Raw genomic sequence first — 24,051 nt, forward strand, 5'->3', positions numbered from 1 at the left:
AACCGCTCCAGTCATACTTCAGTAATTCCCTATAAAATCAACCAAATTTTTCCTACGAAAGGGGGCCCTCTGTTTTATTGAATTCTTAGTTTCATTCTCCAATTATTACTCCTTTTTAGTACTTGATTGAGATCTTTTTGCTATTTTTTTGTATAACTTTTGAATCTGAAATGTGAGTGCCAAATAGTTGCATCATCTGCAAACCTACAGCAATCTGCAAATATCTTGTATGAAGATGTTGAACAGGATTATGGAGATAACAGCTAGATCCTTGTGGTAAAACAATATTGGTTTGAAACCAAGGACTTTTGTAGTTGTTTACCATGTACCTTGCTTCTCAGTGACTGAGGAGGACGTTTATCCACATCCACATTTTCCTTTGATCCCTTTGTTGTACAACTTTACCACTAGACCCTCTCTCCAAACACTGTCATAAACTTTTACAAAATCAATACAAGTTACAATAGTGGGTTGATTAATCCGTTAAAAATAGCTTGTGTTAAAGATTATAAGGCATGTGTGGTAACTCTTAAATATCGGAAACCTTCTTTAATTGGTCCAGGATGTTGTTCCTTTCTACAAATCCTTCTTATCTCACGTACGTTATATTTTTGTCCATCCATTTTGCCACAACACTATATACGCTAGTTAAGCTGATAGGTCTGTAAGACGACGGTTAATTGTTATTTGGTTTATATAATTTATTTGCTCTTCTCCAATTTAAAGGTTAATTCCTTTTCCCCGTGAATGGGTAATGATTTTTAAAAGTTTGGTTTTTGATTGGATTCCACCATTGATAAAAAGTAGTCTGGACCTGGAGCTGATTCTTTTTATGGCCCCGCAACGAAGTTGTCGGTGCCATATAGTTTTACCCTTGTCCGAAATTCCGTAATTCCGAAATTCCATAATTCCGAAATTCCGTAATTTTGTAATTCCGTCATTCCGCTCAAAACAAACCATTATATGGAGTTTTTTCTAAACGCCTTCAGACATTGGGCTGATTTTATGTATGTGAGTTAACCATGATGAGTTACAGATCAAGATTAAGTTTCGTTCCGCTCTGCTAATTTTTGGCGAAGTTACGGACATAGGACTTTGATGAATTATTGAAAATCACAGTTCTACTGACTTTTTTTTCTAAAGTCTTCAGATATTGGGCTGATTTTTGGTATGTCAGTTAACCATGATGAGTTATAGATAAAGTTTAAGTTTTGTTCTGCTGCGCTAATTTTTGCCGAAATTACAGGCTTTGGACTTTGATAAATTGTTAAAAATCACAGTTATCAAACGGACCTTTTTTCTAAACTCTTTCAGATGTTGGAATGATTTTTGGCATGTGAGTTAACCAAGATGAGTTACAGATCAAGTTTAAGTTTTGTTCCACTCGGCTATTTTTTGCCGAAATAACAGGCAATGGACTTTGATAAATTGTTGAAAATCACATTTATACGGACCTTTTTTCTAAACTCTTTCAGATATTGGGATGATTTTTGGTATGTGAGTTACTCATAATGAGTTACAGATCAAGTTTAAGTTTTGTTCGACTCTGCTAATTTTTGCCGAAATAACAGGCTATGGACTTTGATAAATTGTTGAAAATCACATTTATACGGACCTTTTTTCTTAATTCTTTCAGATGTGGGGATGATTTTTGGTATGTGAGTTTCTCATAATGAGTTACAGATCAAGTTTAAGTTTCGTTCCTCTTCGCTAAATTTTTTCTATACGCCTCCAGATTTTGAGCTCCCTTACCGAAAAATAAGCCCTACGGCAAACATTTGCCGCAAGTTTGCAGCAAACATTGCCGCAAGCTTGCAATCAAACGTTTGCTGCAAACTTGCCGCAACCATTCTACCATGCAAATGAAGTTTGCGGCAAGCTTGCTGCAAACATAATTATGCAAATTAGATTTGCGGCAAGCTTGCGGCAATTGACATAATTATGTATGATGATAACATTATTCTTTCATTGAAACATGAAGTTCTATGAATCATTTGTACTTACAAAATTACATACTGATTATCCTATATTATTGAACCAAAATGCCTCCTTGATCTGTTATATATGAAATGCATTTCCAAACACAACCAATATGACCTAGCCACAATTTCAAATTGTTAGCATCCAGGAAGTGCCAACTAGGCATGCACAGTCATTTTTGTGTAATAAATCCTGCAATGTTCTGGCAAACATATAGAATATTCAAAGTGTTCTGCAATCTTGCGGCAAACATTCTTTATTATTTTAAACTTTCTGGCAATCTTATGGCAAACATTGATGTTTCTGCAAACTTGCCACAAGCTTGCAGCAATGTTTGCCAGAAGTTTGCAGCTAGCGGCAAACATCTGCAAACACTATTTTCTGTGTTCCTGCAAACTTTTTGTTTGCGGCAAACAATTCAGTTTCATAAGGGCTGATATTTGATATGCGAGACTACCATCATGTTTTAGTCCACATGTGTTATTTAAATTGCAGATTTTTCAACTTTTTGAGACGAGTCATTCGTGTCGCTTTGACACATCTAGTTTTAATTTGAAGATTGATCCTTCTGAGTTAACTCTTCCGTGGTAACATAATCACTGTACCTGATGTTATTTGTTTTTTCTTCTTGATTAGATTATATTATATTGTTGTATTATAGTTCGTTTCTGTGTGTGTTACATTTTAATGTTGTGTTTCTGTTGTGTCGTAGTTCTTCTTATAATTGATGTAGCGTATTTACCTGACGACATCGAGACCGTAGAAAACCATTAAAAAACGTTGATGACGTCACGGTCACATGACTAAATTATGTCCATGGGCTGATAACAAAATAACGTCAGCCATGGAATCAGAAGACGCGTTACATCCAAAATTAAATTATTTTTTCATAAACAGAAACAATTTTACAGATTCCTTAAATAAAGAATCGTTCATCATTTCTAAAAAAAGAGCATAAATGAAAGACGAATTATTTATCTCCCCTTCATGATAAATTGATTGAGATATTTACCAGAGTTATCTAACATTATATTAATCACATGCATCTTTAATTGTAGCTTGTTTATATTTTTAACGCTTAAACAATTTTCCACTATAAAGGAATGTTACCTTATACAAATATAAGGACTTTGTTAGCTAAATCTACAAATTTTATTATATATTATGAATTTTTATTACAATAGATTGACATGCTGTTTGATGCGTTTCCCTCAGTTTTAGTTTGTAACCCGGATTTGTTTTTTTCTCAATCGATTTATGAATTGCGAACAGCGGTATACTATACTGTTGTCTTTATTTAGATTGATTGATTGGTTGATTATTGGTTGCCTAACGTCCAGTGGTAAATATTTCGTGCATGTCTTCTTGATTAGAAGTACTAATGTTGATGTATTGCTGTGCCCACTGTGATGTCGATCATTATCATGTAGAATTGTTGATCAAAATCATTTGCCTTTAAATGGTGACCTTCAAAGAACTTTTTAAGTAGATTTGATTTTTCTGATCGATAGAAAAGATTATATCCGTTATTTCCTTTAATTTTTCAGATTTGTTTTTATGTTGTTTTTTTTTAAATTTGACCATCTTTCCCTTAAAGATTTTGCTTCTCCATTTTTTTCACACTTGTAAGTCTTCATGCAGACCGTTCATGTCAAAATCATTTTATGCTTTTAAAACGTACATTTTCAATTTTTTCTGGTGTACTTTTTAATTTGATTGGGGTTTTTTTTTTTTTGGGGGGGGGGTGTTTAGTTTTCTTTTGTTTGACTACAGGAATGCATTTTGTCATGCATTTTGTGAAAATTTCTTCAAATCTGCTGTAATTATTTTCGATCTTCATTTTGTGGGAAGTATAATTTTGAAAACGATTCTTTTGCTGATTCTTCATGCGCCAATTGCAATTTACCTCACCTGTCCTAAAAGGGCCAAGTAAGCTTTTCTCATCACTTGGCGTACGTCGTCCTTCGTTGTCCTTTAAATTTTACAAAAATCCTCTTCTCTGAAACTTCTGGGTCAAATAAATCCAAACTTGGCCTAAATCCTCCTTTGGGTACCTAGTTAAAAATTGTATCCGATGACCTTGTCCATCAACCGAAGTGGCCGCCATGGCTAAAAATAGAACATATGGGGGTAAATGCAGCTTTTGGTTTATATCTCTGAAACTAAAGCATTAAATTTAGATCAAATCTGAAATGGGAGTAAAAATGTTCATCAGGTGAAGATCTATCTGTGCAGAAATTTCAAGTTCAGACGCATCAGACAACCCGTGCCCCTGAATTGGTAATTTAATTACAGGAAATGTTGCAGTTTTTAGTTATCATCTTGGATAGTATTATAGATAAAGATAAAATGTAAACAGCAACAATGTTCAGCAAAGTAAGATCTACAAGTAAGGAAGTCAACATGACCAAAATGTAATTTATTGTTATCTTTTACAGAAGTCTTCTCCTAAAACCAAACTTGGCCACAATCAGATAAAAGTATCCAATTTAAAAATGTGTCACCATTCGAAACTATACTCGGCCTTTCTGGTTGCACGAAGAAATAACGGTTATTGTACTGCATAGCGAGAATGGCCGAGTATATAGTTACGATTGGCAGTCAACATGGCAGCCATGGCTAAAAATAGAACATATTGGGAAAATGCAGTTTTTGACTTATATCTGAAACTAAAACAAAAGTATAACATACGGTTGCATTATTTCATACATCAATTGTAAATAAAAATACCAAGTGAGCGACACACACCTGACTCCTTGGAGCCTCTATTTTTACTCCATACTGATGATGAATTTGATTTCTCTTTATGAGGATTTTCCTCATTAATAATATGCTGGGAACAGTATATATATCTAACATATATATGTTCCTGATATATGACGTAAAATGTTTGAAACTAAATTATTTCTTCGATGATCTGTGGGGATCTGTGTCCTCACTTGTAATATAAATTATATCAAATATTATGGATGCGAGTTGGTAAAAATAGGGTACGAGTTTGTTGAGTACGAGTTGTTGAAAGTACGAGTTGTCGTGTCATTGTCCCGTAGTTTCCGTATTTATAACAAGTGGTAAAACCCAAAGAGATTCGAATTGTTTAAAGTGAAAAGGAACATTTTTTCCAGAAGTGAAGGAGTGAATCAGTTCAAAATGTTAAAAGCAATCTTTACTGCAGTAAAACTCTTATGTTTAGCGTTTCAAGTGTTAGCGACGGGTATGATGCACACTATAAACAATCTGACACACTTGGGACAGTTGGGACACATGCACTTGTTTCTATCCATAGGACATGTAGGAAGGTCGACTATCCATATAGACTCCCCTGACCAGTGCTCGATAACGACCAGTGCTCGATAATGCGCTACAGAAATGATTTTTTTTATGAAAATACAACATTTTTTATTTATATTTTTTTTGGTATTTATACCTTAAAAGGGGCTTTACAGGAAATGCACATTTCACATGATCTTAACTTATCGGGAAATTAATAGCAGACGACAGTGGTGAATCGAAGTTGAAAGGATCACTCTTGGAATCAAGTTTAAAAACTTTAATTAAATATATATTTAGTAGTTAAAAATAACATGGATCGATTTCAAATTCATTAACAATTCAAATGATACGAGAAGACACCCGCGAAATCGCGGGCATTCAGAGCGTAGTTTAAAGTATGTAAAGTGTTGTTGGAAGAATTTTGTAAAATATTGAATGACTGGAAAATTTCAGCAAAAGTATCATAAGTCATAGGTTATTGGGGACAGGAAAATCCCTCCTCCTTTATTTCCAATATTCCCATATTTTGGTTCTCTATCAATTTCAATATGAACATACATTTAGTATGTTATGAACATTCAAGTAAGGAGACTGTAATTCAGTGGTTGTTGTTTGTTTATAAATGTGTTACATATTTGTTTTTCATTCATTTTTTTGTACATAAATAAGGCCGCTTGTTTTCTGGTTTGAATTGTTTTACATTGTCAGTTTGGGGCCTTTTAAAACTGAGTATGTGGTATGGGCTTTGCTCGTTGTTGAAGGTCATACGGTAGCCTATAGTTGTTAATATCTGTGTCATATTGGTCTCTTGTGGAGAGTTGTCTCAACATGGCAATCATACCACATCTTCTTTTTTTGTAATCAATGAATTTTGTAAAATTTTCAGAAAAGGTATCAAAAGTTCACATGAATAATTGTAGCGCTTATCTGTATATTATGAACATTCATTACTATATAAATACTATAAAAATATAGTGTATTTACTTTCAATTCGAAGTTTACTAATCGATCCATAGTGGTCATTGATAAAGTATACAGACCCTCTCTATTTAATAAACTCTGTGAATGCCGTTGATAGTTAACTTGAAAATGATAGCAGATAGAATTTTGAAAATACACTTTATTCTTTGTATATGTATGTTCAAAGTATACAGAAAAGTATACAGACACTCTCTATTTAATAAACTATGTGACTGCCGTGGATAGATAACTTGAAAATGATGGCAGATAGAATTTTGAAAATACACTTTATTCTTTGTATATTCGAAGTTACAAATCGATCCATAGTGGTCATTGATAAAGTATACAGACCCTCTCTATTTAATAAACTCTGTGAATGCCGTGGATAGTTAACTTGAAAATTATAGCAGATAGAATTTTGAAAATACACTTTATTCTTTGTATATGTATGTTCAAAGTATACAGAAAAGTATACAGACCCTCTCTATTTAATAAACTCTGTGACTGCCGTGGATAGTTAACTTGAAAATGATAGCAGATAGAATTTTGAAAATACACTTTATTCTGTGTATATGTATGTTCAAAGTATACAGAAAAGTATACAGACCCTCTCTATTTAATAAACTCTGTGACTGCAGTGGATAGTTAACTTTAAAGAAAATGATAGTATATAGAATTTTGAAAATACACTTTATTCTTTGTATATATGTATGTTCAAAGTATACAGAAAAACGCAAACCGGAAGTCTAATCTTACTTAAAATTTCGTCCAATGACGGAACAATATCCGGATGCCTTTTTTCTCGTTTTTCTCCAAAAATAACTCAATCTGAATAATCATATGAATTGATGACAAATGCCACTATGCACTGTACCTATAGGACACAGAGGCGTGTTGATTAATTTATTGTGGAAAGAAGAGAAGCGACACCAAAAATGAGGTCTTCTCGTTTAATAGTATAGATGATTTGTACAGTTATATTCAATTCAAGGCATTTGTAACATCATTTTTTGTCCCCCTAGAGCCCCTACATATTTTCACCTGACTGCCGCCATTTTTATGTAAACAATATATTTTGGGTAAACTTGCTTGTCTTTTCATGTGTATTCCGGTTTAGGTGTTTCATTTGTCACTGATGAGTCATGGTACTGCAATGTTTGTGTACAATCTAAGGAATAATGACCTATGAACATTTTTTTCAGAGTTTTTGTTTTCCAAACAATTTTAAACATGTTGATAAATTTTAGAATCTCTGAATTTCTATGAATATATCACCATTTCAGTAAAATTTGAATGTCAATTATCAGAAAAATGTTCATTTTATCAAATAGATATCATAGTTTTTATTTTATTTTTATTCTGAGGTTTTTATTGCATTATCGAGAATTGGTCAATTTGTTTTCAAATTTAGCATATTTTTAGTATGTGAATCAAGCATGCCCCAAGGTGACATCATAATAGGAATTAAACAACCAATCAGGTCCTTTTATTTCAAATAAGGTCAACTATGATCAAACAAAAGGTTATGAATCAGTTTGCACAATTATGTCGGTAAACAGTAAAAAACAATGTTAAATTATCGAGCACTGGTCAGTAGAGTCTACATGTAGGGGTAAATTGGTATCGGGATCGTTCTCCCTGATTACATGTTCGCCATACCCGTAGCCAGGGGGGGTTGAAAACAAATAAGCACTGTTAAAGTCAATGTTCTGTTTCGAATTGTGACTGTTAAAGTCGAGTTTGTGAGTCAAACGAACCCCCCTTTGGAAATTCCTGGCTACGGGCCTGTTCGCCCTAGGTACGTTCACACTGAGTTTGTTCGCCCTGATAGTCTGTTCGCCCTGGGTTCGTTCGCCCTATATTCATTTTTATTATCTAGTACATTTTAATAGACCCATCGTATATTGCTGTTTTTCATGTAACAATAACGCCATGTAACCGTAGCCTCAGTAATTATTGTTACATTCGTAATTAATCGGTTCCTTACCCGACTTTGCATTCCGGCATTTAGTCTCCTATGTAACAATAATATTTTTATTATTGTTACATTTCCATGTAACCGTAGCCAGTGCCAATAAAAAAAAAGGATGGATAAAAACACTGATGACTAGTGATCAATGTACACATGGTACAGCAGTGTGACTGTGCCGTTTTTGGTACTTGTTTCACTAATAGTAATTCTATTAAGTGCTTTTAAATATTCGTTTAGGAAATAAATGTGTGCGAAGTACAGTTCGGAATTGATCTTGTTATAACTGTTACTGAATATTTTTAAATTGTTAAAATGTATCAATAAAGTTAAATATATAAATAACTTTGTCATGTTAGTCTTTAATTGTTTTATGTCAAATACTTTGTAGTCTTTGAATTCACAGAAACTTATCCTCCTAGCAGCAAGACAACAACTTAGTCTTCAGTTGTTTTACATTTAAAAATACAATGTACTATGTCATGTATGTAGTGCTGAAATTCTGAGAAACTTATTTCCTAATACATGTAGCAGTACCACAGAATACATCATAAATAAATATTCGGTGAATGTAAACTTCAACAGTTACATATTCAATTACATACAAATAATTTAGTCTTCAGTTGTTTTACATTTAAATAAAAAAATACAATGTAGTGCTGAAATTCACAGAAGCTTATATTTCCTAGTAATGTAATTACATATACAGATACATACTTAGTCCTCAATACCTTAAAGTCACAATATCTTGTAGTCCTGAAATGTACTGCAACTTATAACCTAGTATAGCAGCTAGCTTTTGACAAGTTAAATAAAACATGATACATCGTAAATATTCGGCGAAATTGTAGACCGACTTCAACACATTCAATTTTATACACACAACGCAACTCTATCCTAAAAAATAAATTCAGGGCGAACGGACTCGGGGCAAACAGGTATTAGGGCAAACAGAAACTAGGGCGAACCAGAATCAGGGCAGACGGACCCGGATTCGGGTAAATTCAGTAAAAAATATCCCATTGACTTTAATGCTAATCTATGTGTAGGAAAAAATTTATACCTGATTTACCTCTAGAAATTAAAATCTTTCATATATATATCATTCATGAAAGTACAAATATAGCCTTATCTTTTGCAACAATAAAAACATAGGGTCATGTAGTCCAAATAATTATGACGCCTTGGACGGCTATTTTATAAAAAAAATTCGACGCCCTCCTGCGTCAATGGGGGAACTAAAAAAATCCAAATATGAAAATACCCTCAGAAGACAGCATTATTATCTGGACTAAGGGTTATGCGGCATTTTTGGGCATTCACATGGCCTTGTTTACAAACAATGTAGATTCACACTGAATTCCTATACTGCCCCCCCCCCCCCCATTACTTTTCAACCCTGAAGGGAAAAAAATTAGTACATTCAGCATATATTTTTTTTTTTCAAACTCTAGTTTTGATCCATCTACTAAAAAATATTTATTACAAACATTATCTGCCAATCAGAAGAGCATATAACCTCAGTGTTATACAGAAAGCTCTCCCCTAAATGGACGGTCCCTGATGACATATTTATTTACTGAATTTACGCCTATAAGGGACTTTTTTTACTTCTTTTCCAATTTTTTTTGTAATAAACATGTAATGTATCCAATTTTCAAGTTCCAGTTTCAATACGACCTTCATAAATGCTGAATTTGTAAAGAGGGGGTGCTTGCATGGAAAAAACGTTAAATAAGACATAATTTCATGTTGAACGTGAAAAAGTTTCTGTCATGAACGGTGCACGAAAAATAAAGACTTTGATGTGAACCTTTTGTGACTAAGTCACTGTCTCCTTGTATAAAGGCTCTGTTTTACTTGATATTCCCGATTAAGTATACACATTTGTTATATAAATGGTTTACGGCTTTTAAAAAAGTACTTCTTGACTATCCCTGCAAAGTGTTTGAATTTTATTTGAAAAGTACTGAGTACGCAAAATAAGCATTTGACAATTAGATGCACGTTAAATTAAATAAGCAAAACATGTTGAACGAGGCACCTGTCTTGCACGACTGAATGTCAAATAAAAAACAAAAAACATGTTGAACGTGAAATAAAAAACAGCGATCACTTTGCACGAAAATAACCCTTTACCACCCTCTGTAAAGATATAGCAAAATTTATACTACAGCTCATACTGCGGCCAATGTATATTTGGTATATAAAGTTGCGCATTGACTGTTTTTAAAAGAATGGTGTAAAATACCATGTTTAACAAATATGAATTGTTTTCTGTGTTTGCTTTGACTAGTATTGCAAGTACTTCTAGAAACTAAAGTCTTTGTGTACTCTTAGTTAGTTTTTATACGACCGCAAAAATTTTAATTTTTTTGTCGTATATTGGTATCACGTTGGCGTCGTCGTCTGCATCGTCGTTGTCCAAATACTTTTGGTTTTCGCACTATAACTTTAGTTTAAGTAAATAGAAGTCTATGAAATTTTAACACAAGGTTAATGACCATAAAAGGAAGGTTGGGATTGATTTTGTAAGTTTTGGTCCCAACGTTTAGGAATTAGGGGCCAAAAAGGGCCCAAATAAGCATTTTCTTGGTCTTCGCACTATAACTTTAGTTTAAGTAAATAGAAATCTATGAAATTTTGACACAAGGTTTATGACCACAAAAGGCAGGTTGGGATTGATATTGGTAGTTTTGGTTCTATCTGTTTAGGAATTAGGGGCCAAAAAAGGGCCCAAATAAGCATTATTCTTGGTTTTTGCACAATAACTTTAGTATAAGTGAATAGAAATCAATGAAATTTAAACACAAGGTTTATGAACACAAAAGGAAGGTTGCGATTGCTTTTGGGAGTTGAGATCCCAACAGTTTAGGAATGAGGGGCCAAAAAGGGGCCCACATAAGCATTTTTCTTGGTTTTCGCACCATAACTTTAGTATAAGTTAATAGAAATCACTGAAATTTAAACACAAGGTTTATGACCATCAAAGGGAGGTTGGGATTGATTTTGGGAGTTTGGTCCGAACAGTTTGAGAATGAGGGGTCCAAAGGGTCCAAAACTAAACTTCGTTTGAATTCATCAAAAATTGAATAATTGGGATTCTTTGATATGCCAAATCTAACTGTGTACATGTATGTAGATTCTTAGTTTTTGGTCCCGTTTTCAAATTGGTCTACATTAACCCTTACCATGCGGTGACCGTCATTTGACGGGCAGTCCCTTATAACCATTATTTTGCTCCAAAGGCGTTCCATACTTTTAGAAGTCCACTTTATGATACTTATTTTAAAAGTTATGCATGTTCCGTCAACTTGAGGCTATCCATATTCACGTTTCTCATGTATAAGTAGCATTTTGAGCACAAATACGGACTTGGAAAATTGAAATTGGGTAAAACTCGGTTTTCTGGAGGGGTAGGCTTCACATCTGTATCTTACACAAGAAGTTCAGAGGCATAAAACTGGCAAAGATAGTGCAAACCCACGGCCATATAACTAATGATCATTATTATTATTGAAATACGCATAGGAAACAACTACTTCCGGTTTTGGGTCCATTCGAGGTCAAATATCGTCAAAAGTCGTGAAATTCGGTATTTTGGGTCCAAATGAGCTTCTGTAGACTGCTGAACTAAGATCAGTTAAACTCCGACCTAACAACTGTTGGAATCAATTTGTTCACTAGGGTCCACTCTACACGCAGGCTACAGCTGGATACCTTAACCAGCTACCCTGGGTCTTCTGGGTCAAGAGAAGGGATGAAAAATCGTCAAAATTGACGCTTTTTTCACCTGATGATCTACTTTGGAGCAAATTCCCGCCCAAAAAGAAATTTTCTAAAATTTATGTTTTTGTTTCAAGAAATCCTTCAAAGAAAAGCTGAAAAATCTTTATTTTTATTTCCATTTTATAGCATGTGCCATTCAACTTTAATGTTTTGTATAAAGTAAATTGTCAGCATTTCAGTCTTATTCTTATTGTTCAGACAAAGGGCAAACCACCAAGTGTTTAAATGAAAGTAACAATCAAAGTTATAGGCCAGGGACAATAAGTCACATGTACATGTACATGTATATTATACACTCATTAACATTTTTAATGCATCTGTTTATTATTATTATTATTGTCTTTACCTAACAGGTGCATCTTATCATAACCAAGAACCAGTGAGTCTTTGTGCAGGTAAAGAAGTTGCAACCAACTTTGTATATGGTGATTCTGCAGTGAAATTTATCAACTTGACAGTAATAAATTGGACAGTTAGAAAGACCAAACAAGATACAGCAGAAATCTTCAGCTACTATAATAAAGAAGCAGGATTCAAGGTAGGTTTGCATTTAAATTAGATTGATACATATCTATATAGAAATTTTTGTTATATCAAAGTAAAATTGATATGAGTAAATAAATAATATCGACACAAGTGTGTAACAGTCTGTCTGCAGGTAATGATTGTCATTGAACATGTTGAAGGAGAAGTTGTTCTCCAGTACTAGTCTCAGGAGTATTACAATGTACTGAGTTGGAGGATTGATATTAATAAGACATTATATCATGCATATACTGTGGATTCATAATTTATGTTTGTTGGATTCCAATAGTTGTGGGTTACAAATTAACCACAAATTTACATGTTCATACCTGCAAAACTCTAAAACCTTCAAAATGAGAGATCTCCCCCTTAGCTATATGACAACTGAGTTGGAGATTTTGCAGAAATGTCATTTTCAAGTGAAAATATAAATGATATATGACCTGTGTATTTATTCATCAACCAAACACATTTTTACACGAGTTAACAGAACTACATGTACAATACATGGATTTGTGAAATTAGGTTTCAGGGTTTATATGTAAGTCAGCATTACTTTTGGATGCCTTTTTAGATTTATCACTCAACAACTTCCTGTTTCCCGAAAAACTTGTATTATTTTTAGAATACAACACAGAAATCTTAGTATACAGGCTTCTTAGGTCCGAGAACACAATTAATTCGTAGTGCATTTCTTTTAGAACATAAATGAAAATAAAAAAAATACCACCTGGCTTTCTCAAAGAAACTTTTACAGTGTGTTGTACTACTTTTGGGACAAATTGTATCAAAATTATAGAAAACTTCATCGCCTCTAACTCAAAATATGGACAATTTTATGTTTAGGGCGTCTTGAAATCTTTTGACAGCTTCCGAAGTACTCATTTTCAACCTTTTTCAGCTGGACCAAATCACTACTTTCCTTTAAAATTCTGGACCCAAATTTTTTTACAGTGTAATTTTATCCCCTTATTTGCAATTTGAGGCATTAAACATGGAGAAATAAATTTGGAAGGGGTATAAAAATTAATGGCAAGTAACCCACTGTCAACACTAGGGACTATATTTGTGAACAACGAAAATCAAGGGATGACAATGGTGTTCTTGGACCATAATGCAGACTTTTGTTAAAACAGTGGTTATTGTTGCTATAATTGAAACAATTTAATGTTTCTTATTTTAGATCCGTGCTCCTCAAGGAGACAGGTTCAAAGACAGAGTAACATGGGTTCCTAATACTATAAATCTGAAGTTTAGTGATCTAATAACAAATGATACAGGACTTTATGATGTTTCCATAACTATTTTTGATGCAGGGAAGGAAGAAACTAAAGATACAAAAGCAACTTTCCAACTGGCTGTCAAAGGTTTGTTCCTGTTTAATATTGATCTATATTAAAAGTCTACTTAATATATCCTAATGACCTATCCTAGCTCAATAAAAGGGATATACCAGTAGATACATGTACCAGCACTAGTATATGCTTGTATCAAATTTCTATAAACTAAACACTGTTTTTAGGATTATGTCATGTATGTTGTTTGGTTTAATGGAAGTAGAGCTGCTTTTGAAAATGAAAAACTTATTGGTTGTCATTTCTGGAGTAAAGGATTTTTAATAACGGCCTAGCCAAGATCAGATGTGCATTTCATAGTGGGTCTATGTTATAGGCTTGTAAAGACAAGAAGATAATGTTTACATAAGTAATACATGTTTGAACTGAAGGAGACAATGGAGGGCTTCACAATGAATATCAAATATCATGTATAGGTGTTACCGTTTTTAAATAAAACACTAAAATACACGCTGAAAATGGGCAAAATTTCACGTTATGTTGTTTCATTTAAAATTTCGCTGTTTTCAACAATTGATAGTTAATAAGTGAAATTAATTTGAACTACATTATTGGTTCACTGTTATAGACAATTTATTCATCTTTCTTTTACTGGTTGTTGCAACAAAAAATCTCCAGTGGTTACAAAGTTATGATCAAAAGTTGAATACTATGCGTTCGTTATGTAATTTTGTACTTTTGTTTTTAGCTTGCTCAGTGTAGTGATATAAGAGAAAAATGAATCAAATTTATGCTGTTATGTGTTTTGTTTTCTCTTTTAGTATATACTTTATCAAAAACTACCTCGTTTATCAAAATTGCAGTACCCTAGCTGCAGATATATGCCATCAAAGTTGGATATACAAATAAAGTGAAAAATTGTCTTGTCCGTAGACATGCATTCCCTAGTAAACTGGAAGTATAATAACATTAATGTTGCATTGCTAAGTTCCTGTTCTTTTGTAGATATGAAAACACTACTAACATTTTTTTCTACCATCTATTAATAGAGGAAAAATTTCAAAAATATGTCAGAATGTCTTGTCCGTAGACACATGTCTTGTCCGTAGACATGTCTTTTTATCAATATTGCTAGGCTGTATGGGTCTAAATTAGTCCTATGTGTTGTTTAAACTTAAACATATCTTACTTTTAATAAATAAATGGTAATTTAAGTGTTCTCAATTTTTGTAAAATTACTTTACAGGAGTGGATTTTAAAAAGTGGCAGATCATCAGTCATAAAAAGCATACCTTATTTTACTTCAATATTGTTTATTCCAGTTGCTGCATACCTTAAAAGGTTAACTAAATCAAATTAAGGAAAAGTATTTCTCTCTCTCTTACTTTATCTTTTGTATTTCCGTAATAACAGCAGATGAGGAAGTGTCTATGGACAAGACACTTGTACATAACAAGTATTAAATTCAATTATTTGTCTGCTATGGAACTTAAATCTTATTTTTAGGTGAAGAAAGTTATCTATTCAAATTAAGACTCAGTATTTTCAACATTAATATAGTCACAATTCATTATAACAGATTTTTTTTTTTAACTGAAATTGTCTTGTCCGTAGACATTACCACAATATATTTTAGCCAATTTCCTCAAGTTCAGCCTAATTTGATAGGTAACATTTATGTTATTTTTTCAAGAGAACACATTCAACTATGTCAAAATTGAGTTATAATGAAAGTTTGATTGTTCTAAACAGTCAGATATATGGATTTCAGTTAAAAAAATGTGTCTTCATTTTGGCTCAATCAATAAATTTTTGAGATGTGTAAAGAATTATGGGTACATTTTTATATTTTTCAAAATTCAAAAAACACAATTTAAAATTTAATTGGTAACTTTTAATCTTAACTTTAACAATCATCTTTGAAAGCATTAATTGAATATCAATAAAATGTCTTGTCCGTAGACATTATCAAAATGTATTTGTTTCCATTTTCCTCCCAGTCAAGCTAAGTTTGATAGATAAACCTGATAAAATGTATGTTTTTTTTTCAAGAGAACACTTTCAGCTATATCAGAATTAGGTTTTAATAATGCATTTCATTAAATATAAATACAATGTCTTGTCCGTAGACAAAATATATAAATTGTATTGCTATGTTTAATTGTTTATTGTAAGAATATGCATCAAGTTATTTTAAGGTTCAATACACCAAAAGAAAGGTTTTTTTTTAAGTTTTGTTATTAAAAGATAAGTTTAGATACAGTTTTATCAGATAAGATAAATAATCAAAGAAAGCTACTGTTGCTTGAAATATCTGTGAGTTAAACATGTTCTTTTTTTTCAATTAAAATGTTTGATATTCAATAATTCTAAACATATTTTGTTGTCTTTGTCATTGACCAAAAATCTGACACTGGTGACCATGTCTTGAAGGCAACCATTAAAGAGAATTATACAGTTTTTAAACACCATTTATTTCATAAAAATATAAAATATTTCTAACAAAAACTGCATGTATTATATAAATGCTTCCAGTGTTAGCCTAACGATGGCAATTTTTCATAATTTAAACCATTTTTGAACCAAAATACCAAAAGAGTTTTGTCCTGAGGTGATACTCATTTTTGACTTCATGTGAAACACAAAATGCACATCTGATCTTGGCTAGGCCGTTAGTCTTCTTGTTAATGCAATAGGTTTCCTTACACAAGATTTTTTACAAAGCCATTTTATTTTTTTCTGATCAATGCTTTCTATAATATAAATATTCCATTTTATGCTTAAGACAAATTTAGTGTGCATGATAAGGGCATTTATCGCACCACAGGTAAATTATGTTTAAGCTGTCATGTGGTGACCCCCTATGAGATCGTAGGGGGTTCATGAGGTGTTAATGGTGACGTCATCTATTATTGTAGTTGCGTTTCATTGGGTTTTTTTTCAACAAAACAGAACAGAAAAATGCTGAGTTCAACATGAACCTAATCTATAGTAGCATAGTAGTCTCTAAAGAATGTTATTTCCATGAAAAAATCTGGAATTTTCCAACATTCCCAATTTTGGCCCACTAGGACCTGCAACAGGAAGAAGTAGTTCCTTAAGTGTATTTCAATGCTTCACACAATCAGATGATTTAATCCTCCTTTATTCTAGGGGTACCAAGTTTTCCTGGTTGTCATAAAATGAATTTAAAAATGTACAAAGGACAAGGTATGATAAGGGCTATTTTTGGCCCCCTCTCCAAATAAGTTTAAATTGATATCAATGATGGTCTTAGTGTAGACACTAGAAAAAATAATGATTTTATTGTGTTCCGGTGAAAGGAAGGTTGCCTAATAACGGTTTTTATGAAGAATGAAAATTATCACATATTAATTGCTTTATCAGTAAAAATTTTAATATTTGCAAATGATATTGTTTGTCCAAGAAGAACTTGAAGTCACAAATGAAAATACCCTTTGAATTTGTTTATTATATGCTTAAAAACAACCTTGGCAACAGAAATGTTGCCTAGCAACAGTTAAAAAATTGGTGCTTGCCCCTCTTAAGTATGAATTAAGCTGTTGTTTGAAGATTTTTTTTTCCATTTGGTGTTTCATCCAATATTTTTTCATATACATCTTTTTTTTTTTATTCTTTACAAATTCCATATTGAGCATAGCAACACAAGTGTTGCTTAGCAACAGCAAGCCATGTTTGAATTAAAGCCAACTACAAATCAATAAGTCATTTTTTTGAACAAATTAAATTGAATGCAATGAACATTGTCTTTTTCTAAACATGTTTAGTTAGAAATGAAAACTTAGTTCAATTGTAGGTCACTACACGCTGATCAACAACTAAATTACATAACAAGTGCATATCAACAATGCAATAATAGGTTCTTTATATTTTTGAAGTATGAGCTAAGTTATTTTTTAAGAATATACTTCTTATACGATGTTACACTATAATATACACATCTAGATTATCATTATTTTTTGGACGAATTCTATATTGAGAATAGAATCCCACATCTTACTAAGCAACATCAAACATTTTGTTTAATTTGTAGACCAGTACAAAATCTTTGTTTCAATGTGAAAGTCTTTTCATGAAAACAAGAATATATAAGATTTAATAATTTGAGATGAGTTTAAACAGTTTTTAAAGATACTTAACAGTTAATGGAATAAAAGAGACGTGACTTGTACCACATACAGACATTTTGCGGAATAAAATGTCTAATCCAGGCAATTACGAATTAATATGATGTACACATGTAGGGGTTGGAATAAATGTGTCCTCTGCATGGGTACAAACCTATGGTGGATTAGAAACGACTTAACAAGGCAAAAGGGGGGTGTATAAATCATTTTTGGAGTTATTAACGAGGCATTTAACCATGAAAGTTAAAGGTCAATTAATTGGACCTTGAGATCAACGGTAAAGGTCATAATGATATTGAAATTGAGAATAGAAATGGAGAATGTATCAAAGAGACATCAACCCGACCAAAGAAAAAACAACAGCAGAAGGTCACCAACAGGTCTTCAATGAAACGAGAAATTCCCGCACCTGGAGGCGTCCTTCAGCTGGCCCCTAAACAAATATGTACTAGTTCAGTGATGATGAACGCCATACTAATTTCCAAATTGTACACAAGAAACTAAAATTAAAAAAATACAAGACTAACAAAGACCAGAGGTTCCTGATTTGGGACAGGCGCTAAAATGCGGCGGGGTTTAACATGTTTACGAGCTCTCAACCCTCCCCCTATACCTCGAGCCAATGTTGAAAAGTAAACGCATCACAATACGTACATTTAAAATTCAATTTAAGAGAAGTTCGAGTCTGATGTCAAAAGATGTAACCAAAGAAAATAAACAAAATAAGACTGTTATGATATCTGACATGTCTGAGTCATGGCTATACACTGTATGCCAAATATCACAAGTCAATGTATAAAAACTAAATAAGTGTAGACCGGGACAAGTGTGTATGAGAATAAAATTCCAAAAAAGAAGAAAAAAGTAATATGTTTAACATAATTAATCCATTCATTTCATTTGAAGCCAGGGAAAATTGACAAAGACAAGTGAAAACTGAGTACAGAATAAACTGTTTCCTTTCAAGATGAAATGGACTATGGTTTGAATGGTTTTACAGTAGTAATTTTGAGGCCCTTTATACATGTAGCTTGTTGTTTGGTGTGAGCTAAGGCCCCGTGCCGTACATTGATCTATAATGGTTTACTTGTATAAATTGTTATTTGGATGGAGAGTTGTATCATTGGCACTCACATCACATCTTCCTATAACTATGGAACATTTTTGTTATCTGTAATTATGATGTGAATACTGGCAATGACGGAAAATGGTTTCACTTTCCTGTCAGTGTCAAATGATTTGTGAAATATCATGTAAAATGCATGTATGTGATTAATTTGCATTTTGTATTTTTTCGTTTTGTTTTTGTAATTTGTTTATCAAAATGAACTACAGTTTTAATAGGACATGAAAGTTACTAATGAGAGTATACTAGTATAAGTTCGGGTTAGGGTGAAGGTTGTTGCCTGTATAAACGTTTACACATGCTGCGTTTGTTTGCAACTAGTTAGGAACCTGTTCAGTGGTTGTTGTGGTTCATACGTGTTCCTCGTTTCTAGTTTTTTTTTATATAAAGATTAAACCGTTGATTTTCCTGTTTGAATTGCTACATTAGCCACTTGTGTGCCCTTGATAGCTTGCAGGTTGGTGTAAGCCAAAGCTCTGTGTTAAAGGTCGTACTTTGACCTATAATTGTTTACTTTTTACATGTTGTGTCCTGAAAGGAGAGTAGTATCATTGGCACTCATACCACATCTTCTTATTTCTATAAATGTTGCAAAAGTTATTTCTTTCGGGTGGATGTGTATGTTTAAGCGCGGATTCATATAAGATGGATTCTTACAGTATGCACCCTTTTATTCATTCATTGTACAATTTTATAAATATAATAAATGAATTAAAACGCCTGATATCGTGGGTTCTGACACCGGCCTGGTCAAACTTAAGACTTAAAAATTGGTATTTGCTGATTTCCGTCATTCAATTGGCACAAAGGGGTAAGAACAAAAACTAGGTGGATTGGAGTGTCAAGTTAGGGTAATATGTCTTCCAACGGACTGTAACCTTTAAAGCTATAGCACATTAAAAATTAATGAAACAAACAACCCATTCAGCAACATGATGTCCAAAAGTGAGCACTTTGTGTAAATATGAATTATTATTGAAATAGTAACTTTTATGAATTAACTGTTAACAAAACTGTATATTGTTTGCAAAAACTACGGATAATATATTCAGGAATAAATAACCTTTATTTACAAAATAAAATCGGAATTTTGAGCCTTTTATGGTCCTTTGACATTTTTTTATTCGACCGTCACTGATGAGTCTTTTGTACGCGAAACACACATCTTACAAGCAAGATATCTTTAATTATGATGCGTTTTTATTCCTTTCATATTCAATACTTGTTTTATTTTCTTCGACGTGTAAATATCTGATTAAAAAATAAAAGAAGCTTTTATTCTTTTGAATATGTTTAAATTCATAATACATGAAGTTCTGTTATTTTAGAAGATATATAATTGATTGAATGTTGTTTCCTGACCGTCCAGTGACAAATACTTTATGCATGCAAATTTTAACGGACAGATATGAAGAGAATGATTTGCAAACAAGAAATACGAAGTAGCACCAAGTTGTCGTCAAGACAGAACAACGGGAAGGCGGGTGACAATTACAAATAATAAGTCCAATAAATTCAACGCCATGACCAAAAAAAATAACTCAAGATACATAATTTAGATCATAAAAGTGTTGGATAGTTTTGTTTAATTTTGATTATTGTTACACTTACACAATTAACTAATTAAAATGGTCACATGGTGTCTTCTTATGTGAGGGTGAGGACAGGGGGTACCCTTCTCCCTTCTCCCACCCCTCATCTTCTTTCTCCTACCAGGCCTCTTCTCCTTTCTCCTACCCCTCTTCTCCTTATTTTTTTTTTAATTTACCGGAAAAAAGAGAGATATTTTATTTTTTCATATTTTTTTTTTTTTTCCAACTTTTCTCCTTTCTCCTAGCCTTCCTCTCCTTTCTCGTACCCCCTTTCTCCTTTCTCCTACCCCTTTCTCCCTGTCTCCCTTACCCCTGTCCTCCCCCTGCTAAAATGTCACTTTAAATTCAAGAATAATGAGTAAAGGATTATCCTGTTTTCCTGTCTCAAATATATGTTTATTTTTCGTCCTAAAGAAACTAGCTATTATTATAGCGTAGCAGGAATACTTTTCCGTCGTCAGATCTAGTAAATACTGGAAATCATCTCCGGTCCGCAGTTTGGTTAAAAATTTCGATGATTCAATGAAAAAAACGACGATTTTTTTGTCACTTTTTTGAATTTTTAACTATGAGCGTACTTACGACCCACTAAAATATTTGAACTACATCAACATTAATGTTCAAGGAATATCTGGTATAAATATGATCGTGGGTCGTAGGTACGCTCATTGTTTAAAATGCAGAAAAAGTTTTGGAAACTGCCATTTTTCTGCCCGTTTCGCGAATATTGAGGTCTTTACAGCAACAGAGCATGAATAATATCAACGGAAGTTGAAAAATCTATTGATGTTAACAAAAATATAGGTTTTAAACTTTAAGAATAATGTATTTTAATTAATGGCAAGTCACTTTTAATTTGAACAAAATTAGGGGGCCGTTCTCTAATGCTTATCGTACCTTGTCCTTTATTTTAGAATGATTTTATTTAGTTTCTTATCATTAGCCTTTAGAGTGCTCAACACAAAGGGAAATGTTCATTTTGATAACACAACTAACCTTGCAAATTTCGATTATATCGACAATATGCATGATGCACATATGCACTAAAGTTTTTATAGGATTTAGAACATGACTATTGCTAATAATCTAGATCTGCAAAGTGATAGAAGATGGTCATATTATAAGTATATCAAATATAAGAGATTTAAAAAGGCAGATGCAGGGGCAAAATAGCATGTTAAAGTAAAACATTATTCAGATTAAATCATCCAAAAAAATTGCAATATCTTCTATTAAATGGCAAATACATACATAAGTAGTTAAATCATTTTTGAAAAAAAATAATGATATTTAACCTTTTGAGGTACCAGATTCTGTGATTTACATAAGAAAAAAGTAGTTGACATCTTATTCTAATTTTAACAGGAAAATATTATACTCCCAACATTTGTCTATTTTCAGCTAAAGACAATTGTGAGAGTAATGGTGGAGGAATATCTACTGGAACTAGTGTTGGAGTTGTAGTTGGTCTATTAGTTCTTTTGATAATAACATAAGTCATTGTTCTGGTTCTCATAAAGAAGAGAAAAGGTAAACTTCATAGTTGTGTTCATAAAAAAAAAATAATATCTGCAAAGAACTTTTATCCTCATTATAATAGAGGGTTCTAGTCTCAAAGGTACTGTGTCTTTGTTTATAAAATATTTACTGTGGATTCATTATTATTTGTTGGATACAAATTTTTGTGGATTTCGTTGGTACAGGTGAACCACGAAATTAGATGTTCAACAAATGACAAATTTTCTATAGGCTTGTATTAAGACTTCGGAAAAACCACAATATTAATCATCCACGAAAATTGGTGAATCCACAGTAACTGTAATTTGAATGTGTCTTTGCAGATGTTTATTTTCACAGAACTGGTACACACTTTTGTTTAGGAGCCAGCCAAAGCCCGTCTCCTTTTGCAGGATTTTCTTCTCTGTGTTGAAAACCCTTTGGTGGCCATCAGCTGTTTTCTGCCTTAAGTCAGGAAATCACAATTTATATTCTCAATTTTATGTCTGTTTGGCAGGCTTCATCAAACCTTGACATCGTTTCTAAGGTTTGAAAATAGGGCAAATTTTTATAACTTTCCAGGAGAGGCATAATCATTTCATTAATAAATGTGACTAGGTTCAAGTGATATACAAAGTATTCTTACAATTATAATAGACTTGAATTCCACCTCACCTTTATCTAATTGTACAGCTGAATTTATATCAAAGGAAAAAGTAGTCAATTTGAAATTTTTATATATCTAAAATTTTCATTCCAATTCTTTTAAAAATGTAGTCTATATTTATAAGAGACATGATTTCATTTTAATCAAAACCTTCAATATTTATAAAAAAAATATTTTATTCCAAGCAAGAACAAATTTTACTGGTTTGCTGTCTATATCTAACGTACATGTTCAAAAGAAATTATCCATTTTCGTAAAGAAATTATTAATTTTCGTAAAGAAAATAATGAAATACTTAAACTAATTGAACTAATTATACCAATTGTATTTTATGATATACTTTGTATTTGTGTTTCGCTATGTATTATCTTATTGATTGTAATAATATTGTCTGCTATGTATTATCTAATTGTTTGTAATAATATTGTCCTCTTGTTCACCTGTATGTGTCTGAGGTTATGAATAAAATCTTGGAAAAAACCTTCAATTTAAACTAGATTAACTATTGCAATATACACAGCCAAGTTGTAAACACTATACATTTTTGCTTTATGGCGAATTTAGATTTTCATCGTAACAACGTCTTTGGAACAATTTTAATCCCAAAAAAGGATTATGGTTTTATATAAATGAAAGATTGGATTTATTTATATGCTGCATTTATTCTTTCAAGGGAAAGCAATTTTTTAAATGATTTAAACCAGGCTATCAATTCAATTTTAAAGTGCTAGGCCTATTTGATGTGCAATTGTAGTTGTTCTTGTGGCCTTAAACATGAAACTATTTAGATTTCAAATGCTCATATAAGTGTTTGTTGTTGTTTATATAGTATAGTAATATTAACTATGTTTAATATATATTTTCCCTTGACACCATTTGCGATTATGGTCTTGAGGAAACGATGATAGTCCGTCCGACGGGGACGATAAATGGCTGACCTGTGTTAAGAGAGTGCCACATCTCTTGCACGTTAAAGACACCCTTGTAGATTTCGAAAAAGAGTAGGCTAATATGCCGCTACAAGGCAGCACTTGCACCCGCAAAGTGGAGAGGGATTAATATAAGTTGCAAAACTTGTTTCCCAATCCACTATAAATAAATATGTTTAAACTAACTATGTTAACATAAATGTGTGTGTGTGTGCAATTTAAAGATATTCTTTTTATAATTGAAAGAGCATAATAATGTTAAAAGTTAGTGTAGATTGTAAAAAATTGTTGTAGATAACAA

The 24,051-nt window shown here is 32.4% G+C and overlaps 2 protein-coding genes across 3 annotated transcripts in view; both read left to right on the forward strand.

Annotated features, from left to right (window-relative positions):
• Positions 1-24,051, forward strand: part of LOC134681093 (uncharacterized) — a 280,458-nt gene that overhangs the window by 84,789 nt on the left and 171,618 nt on the right. The gene's annotated exons all lie outside the window — the stretch shown is intronic.
• On the forward strand, positions 5,066-22,858 carry LOC134681089 (uncharacterized). 2 transcript variants are annotated; one of them, XM_063540510.1, is made up of 5 exons: positions 5,066-5,194; positions 12,325-12,509; positions 13,680-13,863; positions 22,059-22,187; positions 22,499-22,858. In XM_063540510.1, exons 1-4 carry the CDS (start codon positions 5,131-5,133, stop codon positions 22,151-22,153), a joined length of 528 nt encoding a protein of 175 aa, XP_063396580.1. In that variant the 5' UTR covers positions 5,066-5,130; the 3' UTR covers positions 22,154-22,187; positions 22,499-22,858. The 2 variants fall into 2 exon arrangements, with proteins under 2 accessions (XP_063396580.1, XP_063396579.1); XM_063540509.1 differs by having other exon boundaries at positions 22,059-22,858.

This window comes from Mytilus trossulus, chromosome 8 (genome assembly GCF_036588685.1).
Source record: "Mytilus trossulus isolate FHL-02 chromosome 8, PNRI_Mtr1.1.1.hap1, whole genome shotgun sequence".
Lineage (NCBI taxonomy): Eukaryota > Metazoa > Mollusca > Bivalvia > Mytilida > Mytilidae > Mytilus > Mytilus trossulus.

Coding starts and splice junctions, on each gene's coding strand:
- LOC134681089 (XM_063540509.1), top strand. CDS start 5,131: ATGTTAAAAGCAATCTTTACTGCAGTAAAACTCTTATGTTTAGCGTTT. Junction 12,510..13,679: donor ATAAAGAAGCAGGATTCAAG/GTAGGTTTGCAT, acceptor TTCTTATTTTAG/ATCCGTGCTCCTCAAGGAGA. Junction 13,864..22,058: donor TTTCCAACTGGCTGTCAAAG/GTTTGTTCCTGT, acceptor GTCTATTTTCAG/CTAAAGACAATTGTGAGAGT.